Here is an 8,884-nt window from a genome sequence, read left to right as displayed (position 1 = left end):
ATTGTGGTACATGACTCTTTTTGAATTACGGTTTTCTCAGGGTATATGCCCAGTAGTGGGATTGCTGGGTCATATGGTAGTTCTATTTTTCGTTTTTTTTTCTTTTTTTTTTGTGGTACGTGGACCTCTCACTGTTGTGACCTCTCATTGTTCCATTGATCTATATTTCTGTTTTTGTGCCAGTACCATATTGTCTTGATTACTGTAGCTTTGTAGTATAGTCTGAAGTCAGGGAGTTTGATTCCTCCAGCTCTGTTTCTTTCCCTCAAGACTGCTTTGGCTATTTGGCTTCTTTTGTGTCTCCATACAAATTTTAAGATTTTTCGTTCTAATTCTGTAAAAAATGCCATTGGTAATTTGATAGGGATTGCATTGATCTGTAGAGTGCTTTGGGTAATACAGTCATTTTCACAATATTGATTCTTCCAATCCAAGAACATGGTATATCTCTCCCTCTGTTTGAGTCATCTTTGATTTCTTTCCTCAGTGTTTTATAGTTTTCTGAGTACAGGTCTTTTACCTCCTTAGTTAGGTTTATTCCTAGGTATTTTATTCTTTTGGTTGCAATGGTGAATAACATGTTTTCCTTAATTTCTCTTTCTGATCTTTCATTGTTAGTGTATAGGAATGCAAGTGATTTCTGTGCATTAATTTTGTATCCTGCAATTTTACCAAATTGATTGATTAGCTCTACTAGTTTTCTGGTGGCATCTTTAGGATTATCTATGTATAGTATCATGTCATCTGCAAACAGTGATGGTTTTACTTCTTCTTTTCCAATTTGTATTCCTTTTATTTCTTTTTCTTCTCTGATTGCCATGGCTAGGACTTCCAAAACTATGTTGAATAAGAGTGGCGAGTGTGGGCATCCTTGTCTTGTTCCTGATCTTAGAGGAAATGCTTTTAGTTTTTCACTATTGAGAATGATGTTTGCTCTGGGTTTGTCATATATGACATTTATTATGAAGTAGGTTCCCTCTATGCCCACTTTCTGGAGAGTTTTTTTCATAAATAGGTGTTGAATTTTGTCAAAAGCTTTTTCTGCATCTATTGAGATGATCATATGGTTTTCATTCTTCAATTTGTTAATATGGTGTATCACATGGATTGATTTGCATATATTGAAGAATCCTTGCATTCCTGGGATAAGTCCCACTTGATCATTGTGTATGACCCTTTTAATGTACTTTTGGATTCTGTTTGCTAATATTTTGTTGAGGATTTTTGCATCTATATTCATCAGTGATATTGGTCTGTAATTTTCTTTTTTTTGTAGTTTCTTCGTCTGGTTTTGGTATCAAGGTGATGGTGGCCTTGTAGAATGAGTTTGGGAGTACTCCTTCCTCTTCAACTTTTTGGAAGAGTTTGAGAAGGATGGATGTTAGCTCTTCTCTAAATGTTTGATAGAATTCACCTGTGAAGCCATCTGGTCCTGGACTTTTGTTTGTTGGAAGATTTTAAGTCACAGTTTCAATTTCATTACTTGTGATTGGTCTGTTCATATTTTCTATTTCTTCCTGGTTCAGTCTCGGAAGGTTATACTTTTCTAAGAATTTGTTCATTTCTTTCAGGTTGTCATTTTATTGGCATAGAGTTGCTTGTAGTAATCTCTTAGGATGCTTTGTATTTCTGCAGTGTCTGTTGTAACTTCTTTTTCATTTCTAATTTTATTGATTTGAGTCCTCTCCCTCTTTTTCTTGATAAGTCTGGCTAAAGGTTTATAAATTTTGTTTATCTTCTCAAAGAACCAGCCTTTAGTTTTATTGATCTTTGCTATTGTTTTCTTTGTTTCTATTTTATTTATTTCTGCTTTGATCTTTATGATTTCTTTCCTTCTCCTAAGTTCGGGTTTTATTTGTTCTTCTTTCTCTAGTTCCTTTAGGTGTAAGGTTAGACTGTTTATTTGAGATTTTTCTTGTTTCTTGAGGTAGGATTGTATTGCTATAAACTTCCCTCTTAGAACTGCTTTTGCTGCATCCCATAGGTTTTGGATCATCGTGTTTTCATTGTCATTTGTCTCTACATATTTTTTTGTTTCCTCTTTGATTTCTTCAGTGATCTCTTGGTTATTTAGTAGTGCATTATCTTCCATGTGTTTGTGTTTTTTACATTTTTTCCCTGTAATTTATTTCTAATATCATAGTGTTGTGGTCAGAAAAGATGCTTGATATGATTTTAATTTTCTTAAATTTATTGAGGCTTGATTTGTGACCCAAGATGTGATCTATCCTAGAGAATGTTCCACGTGCACTTGAGAAGAAAGTGTAATCTGCTGTTTTTGGATGGAATGTTCTATAAATATCAATTAAATCTATCTGGTCTATTGTGTCATTTAAAGCTTTTGTTTCCTTTTTAATTTTCTGTCTGGATGATCTGTCCATTGGTGTAAGTGAGATGTTAAAGTCCCCCACTATTATTGCGTTACTATTGATTTCCTCTTTTATAGCTGTTGGTATTTGCCTTATGTATTGAGGTGCTTCTATGTTAGGTGCATATATATTTGTAATTGTTATATCTTCTTCTTGGATTGATCCCTTGATCATTATGTAGTGTCCTTCCTTGTCTCTTGTAATGTTCTTTATTTTAAAGTCTATTTTATCTGATATGAGTATTGCTACTCTAGCTTTCTTTTGGTTTCCATTTGCATGGAATATCTTTTTCCATACCCTCACTTTCAGTCAGTATGTGTCCCTAGGTCTGAAGTGGGTCTCTTGGAGACAGCCTATATATGGGTCTTGTCTTTGTATCCATTCAGCGAGCCTGTGTCTTTTGGTTGGAGCATTTAATCCATTCACATTTAAGGTAATTATTGGTATGTATGTTCCTATTACCATTTTCTTAATTGTTATGGTTTTGGTTTTGTGGGTCCCTTTCTTCTCTGTGTTTCCCACTTAGAGAAGTTCCTTTAGCATTTATTGTAGAGCTGGTTTGGTGGTGCTGAATTCTCGTAGCTTTTGCTTGCCTGTAAAGCTTTTGATTTCTCCATCGAATCTGAATGAGATCCTTGCTGGGTAGAGTAATCTTGGTTGTAGGTTATTTCCTTTCATCATTTTAAATATATTGTGCCACTCCCTCTGTCTTGTAGAGTTTCTGCTGAGAAATCAGCTGTTAATCTTATGGGAGTTCCCTTGTATGTTATTTGTCATTTTTCCCTTGTTGCTTTTAATAATTTTTGTTTGTCTTTAATTTTTGTCAGTTTGATTACTATGTGTTTCGGCATGTTTCTCCTTGGGTTTGTCCTGCCTGGGACTCTCTGTGCTTCCTGGACTTGGGTGGCTATTTTCTTTCCCATGTTAGGGAAGTTTTCAACTATAATCTATTCAAATATTTTCTCAGGTCCTTTCTCTCTCTCTTCTCCTTCTGGGATCCCTATAATGTGAATGTTGGTGTGTTTAATGTTGTCCCAGAAGTCTCTTAGGCTGTCTCCATTTCTTTTCATTCTTTTTTCTTTATTATCTTACACAGCAGTGAATTCCTCAGTTCTCTCTTCCAGGTCACTCAGCCGTTCTTCTGCCTCAGTTATTCTACTATTGAGTCCTTCTAGTGTATTTTTCATTTTAGTTATTGTATTGTTTATATTTGTTTGTTCTTTAATTCTTCTAGGTGTTTGTTCTTTAATTCTAGGTCTATGTCTTTGTTAAACATGTCTTGCATCTTCTTGATCTTTGCCTCCATTCTTTTTCCAAGGTCCTGAATCATCTTCACTACCATTATTCTGAATTCTTTTTCTGGAAGGATGCCTATCTCCACTTCATTTAATTGTTTTTCTTGGGTTTTTTCTTATTCCTTCATCTGGTACATAGTCCTCTGCCTTTTCATTTTGTCTCTCTTTCTGTGACTGTGGTTTTTGTTCCACAGGCTGAAGGACTGTAGTTCTTCTTGCTTCTGCTGTCTGCCCTCTGGTGGATGAGGCTATCTAAGAGGCTTGTGCAGCTTCCTGATGGGAGGGACTGGTAGTGGGTAGAGCTGGGTGTTGCTCTTGTGGGCAGAGCTCAGAAAAACTTTAATCCACTCTTCTGCTGATGGGTGGGGCTGAGTTCCCTCCCTGTTGGTTGTTTGGCCTGAGGCAACCCAGCACTGGAGGCTACAGGATATTTGGTGGGGTTAATGGTGGACTCTGGGAGGGCTCATGCCAAGGAGTACTTCCTAGAACCTCTGCTGCCAGTGTCCTTGTCCCCACGGTGAGCCACAGCCACCACACACCTCTGCAGGACACCCACCAAAACTAGCAGGTAGGTCTGGTTCAGTCTCCAATGGGGTCACTGCTCCTTTCCCCTGGTTCCTGATGTGCACATTACTTTGTGTGTGCCCTCCAAGAGTGGAGTCTCTGTTTCCCCCAGTCCCGTCAAAGTCCTATAATCAAATCCCGCTAGCCTTCAAAATCTGATTCTCTGGGAATTCCTCCTCCTGCTGCCGGACCCCCAGGTTGGGAAGCCTGATGTGGGGCTCAGAACCTTCACTCCATGGGGTGGACTTCTGTGGTATAAGTGTTCTCCAGTCTGTGAGTCACCCACCCAGCAGTTATGGGATTTGATTTTACTGTGATTGTGCTCCTCCTACCATCTCACTGCAGCTTCTCCTTTGTCTTTGGATGTGGGGTATCTTTTTTGGTGAGTTCCAGTGTCTTCCTGTCAATGATTGTTCAGCAGTTAGTTGTGATTCCGGTGCTCTCACAAGATGGAGTGAGTGCATGTCCTTCTACTCTACCATCTTGAACCAATCTTCTCCATTAATATCTAGATACTAGTTACTCACAAGTATGTATTCAGTCATTTGTTTTAATGAAAGATTATTCATTTCTCTGAATAATTTTGTTTATGTAGCATAATTAAAGGGAACAAAATATAACTTAATCACATTGATACTCCTTGTAAATTTGCTAAAAAGAAAATCTTACTTTGGGCTTAGTATCATAATGATTGTTATATTCAAATATGTATGTTGTTTCCTAGAAAAAAATTTGTCTATTCACCATATTTTAATATATTTTAGTGAGCTTGAAGTTTGCATCTTAAATATCATAGGTTAAATTGAAATATGTGAAACAGTGTAAGAAAATGCTCACACTTCTTGGCTTAGAAATAACAGCAATTTTCAAGTTCAAGCAGCAAGTTCTATAGGATTCCACATTTAGAAATGTACTACTTGCAGCCAGTTGCTCTATACTTTCAAAATTGTTATTACTTCAACTAAGATCATCTTTTGAAATTGTAGATTTCTAGGGTAAATACCATGGGATGTATCGTAAAAGATTGTTTTCTAATTCTTGGAAAGAATATGACAAACACTTCATGTAAAAGATGGATTGGTGTGTACCCTTTAACAAGAATGAATAAGAAAGACTCAAGTCAAAGGATGTTTTTGGGGCCAGGGAAATTGGGAGAAGGAGTGAGTGGTAATCATTGGACTTCCTCAGGGAGGAGTAACATTAACATTTGCTGCCTGACTTCTAAGATGTCATCAGAGAACCTCTAATTCTGTGACTCTGGGTTCCAGAAAATGGAATGATTATTACTTTGCCTTCCTTTTATACATTAGAAAAATGATGACAATGAATATTATTTCTATTGATAGATCCCCTGATACTGTGCTAAGTATTTTACATGTATTTAAAAAGTGCCATATGCAATATATATATTTTTTCAAATAGTATAACTGAGCCAATAACAAAGAAAAGGGTTTAAACTCTTTGCTTATAGATCGTAACTCATTTTGTACTATCAAGATCCCCAAATCTCACAGTATTGTATAGCTTTGTCAATTCTGTGTTAATTACAGCAATTATTCTTAAATCTGGATAATTCTCTAGATTGGGTGGCTGGAGGTGGTTCCCCAGACAGAGCTGACCTCTGCATCTGTTTTCCTGCAGTCCATGCAACTGGGGAGGGAGAAGCAGAGAGGTCCCTGACCCTTCCTCAAACATCCATACTCAAGCCGCAAACCTACACATTTTCTGGTGGCCATTCCCCCAACTTTAAATATCTTCTGTATCCTTGACATCCAGTCACTCTTTACTTCTTTCAATTCCTCCCTCCGAGGTGTTTTTCCACACAATTTTCCTGACCAACCTCATTGCACACTGATTCACCTTTGCTTTGCATTCTTGAGCACTTTTATCAAGTTCAGATTCTGTTCCAGAGGAGCACCTAGATAGAAGTTTATACTTTCTTCTTCTTTGCTTGCCTTTTCAAATTACACTCTAAGTCCCTAGGGCAAGTGGTTTTCCTTTTACACCTACTTTTAAAATATATATTTATACATAATTATCACCCTTCTCCTTTACCTCCCTTTCTTTCTTCTCCCTTCCTTCCTCTTCCTATCATACTTTGAAAGCCGTTGTATGCTACCAAACTCTGAAAATAGATAAATGTGTCAGTTGACAACTTTTAGTCTCAACGGTTTCTAGAGTTAATCTTCTAAGACATACGTATGTCAAGTTATAGCTGATATTTGTAATTTATGTTTAAACTTTTAATTGAAATTCAAACTCTGATTTCAAGGTTGGACCCAAGAATGTATTACGATTATCGCCATGAATACTAAGGTCCTTTCTGAAAGGGATTATGAGTGGTTGATAATTTTCCTACTCAAATGCTCACCAAAACTTTAAATTTTGACCAGCTTCTAGTCACCCTAGTTTAGGATTAAAGCAAATTATACTTCATATACGTCTTCTTATTTTATATGTAAACAATATGGATAAAATGAAGAGCAAAAGCAACTTTGAAGAAGGAAATACATAATAAAAAGACATTGTAAGCCCACACAAAGGGAAAGAGGATGGAATCTACCTGACTGAAAGACTGAAGGGATTTCATGAGCTGGCTTTATACAACTGAGATTTTTTTCCTGTACCAGCTGATGGCCATATCTTTTTGACCAGCTGCTTCCTGCTAAATGTTGCCAATCTGAGTTGGTGTTCATCCACTGCTGTAGTGTGTGCCTTTATATCTTGGAGGTGTAGACCCACTCAAGCTGATTAGATGAGGTGACACTTGCTAGGGTAGGGGTCTACCCAGGGAAATGTTTACATCTGTTTCACCCACTGAGCTTAGCAAGGAAGTCTTCAGATTTAAAGCAAAGTAATACTCTTTTGACTAATGAGATCTAATGTGGTTTTCTGGGATAACTGAACTTTAAAAAAATAAGTGAAGTATAACCATTATGAAAGTAAAGTTGTGTTAGTACTAGACAAATGTCAGTTGACTATTCTCTAGGGAAAAGTAATGATTTTTCCAGTAAGTAGGAGACGTTAGAAGATAAACCTCTTTATGAGAGGCAACTTAGTTTAGTGAGAAGGGGCAAAACCTTTGAACCTGAAGAGTCCTGATTGATATGTGACCACAGGCAAGTTCTCAACTGCTTGTGACTCAGTATCCTGACCTATAAAGTGGAGATGATAATCCTACATGTTCTCTCAGAATTACTTGTGCTATCAACTGATGGAATTCATTGATGAATATCTATAAGTAGAAAGATCCCAAATTAAAAAAAAAAGCCTGTGTAGATGCTACAGAGCCATAATAATAAAATGTGAAGGAAATCAAGAATCTGTGTGCAGAAAATAACATGTACACTTACATGTGAACAGATTAATTAATTAATCAATCAAGCAAATATGTGTTGACAAAGGTTCTGCTCTTGGTCTATGAAACATTGAGGGAAAAGGCAAACATAAAAGGGAAATTCTCTACTCCGTGGTCTCCCTTCCCAGACTAGTGGGGGAGACAGAAACACAAACTCAGAATCCCAGCACAAAACTTAAACTAGAAGTATGCACAAAGACAGTCTCTTAACTGCCAGACGGAGTAATACTCAAATTTACCCACCTGCCAGCCAGGGGCAGGGAGGGCAGGAGAGGAGAATTACCAGGGATGAGGATCACCGCACTGCCAATGTATTAACCACTGTCTTGCTCTGTTTAATTCAGATCTATGTTGTATGAAGCAAATATGAGATAAATTAGAATGAAACAAGGGCTTGTTTTAGTGCCACACAATCCCAGAGGGCTGTTTTACTTGTGGACAGGTGATGGCCATCCTGGTTAATCTTAACCTTATTTTGTGCTCTTTTCATAATAATTACTTTTCTTACCTTTGGGTGCTATCTCTAAGAACTGATCTCGAAGATTGCCAAGCCGTTCGATGGTCAGGGTGCCATTTTCTTCTCTTTCTACAGGCGGAGGGCGTATTGGAGGAGACAGGTCTGGAAAGACTTTTATATCGCCGTTAATGCAGAAGTCTTCTTGGTCTAAATAAAGTGCATTCTGAATTTTGGTTGATGTTTCAATGTGATAGCGAGCTACCTCAGTTAATTTTTCCACACTGAAAGTGGAAAAATGAATAGGGTTATCTCCATTAAAAATGCTATCAGATTAATAGTGTTTGCTTATTAGATATACACACAGAGTTAACACATTGGAAAATTTAGAAAATTTGGCTAAGCTAGAAAATTCAATCCGCATGATTAAAAAATTCTAATTTCTCCTCAAAGCCGTTTGTAAAAAAGCAGGGTATAGGGCTTCCCTGGTGGCGCAGTGGTTGAGAGTCCGCCTGCCGATGCAGGGGACACGGGTTCGTGCCCCGGTTCAGGAGGATCCCACATGCCGCGGAGCGGCTGGGTCCGTGAGCCATGGCCACTGAGCCTGCGCGTCCGGAGCCTGTGCTCCGCAACGGGAGAGGCCACAACAGTGAGAGGCCCGCGTACCGCAAAAAAAAAAAAAAAAAAAAAAAAAAGCAGGGTATAAATAAATAAATGTAGATTAGAAATAAAATACATGCTCGTTCAGGGCTAAGAGTTACACATTTTATACAAAGTTGAGCAAAAAGATACTCCACTAAAATGGTTTTATTAGTATTAGAACATATTTTACTATATAAACGAT

General features: G+C 37.5%; 1 protein-coding gene across 1 annotated transcript in view; it reads right to left on the bottom strand.

Annotated features, from left to right (window-relative positions):
- Positions 1-8,884, bottom strand: part of SPEF2 (sperm flagellar and cilia associated 2) — a 173,136-nt gene that overhangs the window by 44,087 nt on the left and 120,165 nt on the right. The window contains 1 exon segment of the mRNA XM_024754637.1: positions 8,095-8,324. Within this exon segment, the coding sequence (XP_024610405.1) occupies positions 8,095-8,324 (230 nt within the window).

This window comes from Neophocaena asiaeorientalis, unplaced genomic scaffold (assembly GCF_003031525.2).
Source record: "Neophocaena asiaeorientalis asiaeorientalis breed wild unplaced genomic scaffold, Neophocaena_asiaeorientalis_V1.1 scaffold229, whole genome shotgun sequence".
In the NCBI taxonomy this organism is placed as follows: Eukaryota; Metazoa; Chordata; class Mammalia; order Artiodactyla; family Phocoenidae; genus Neophocaena; species Neophocaena asiaeorientalis.
This window is presented reverse-complemented; position numbering and strand designations above follow the sequence as displayed.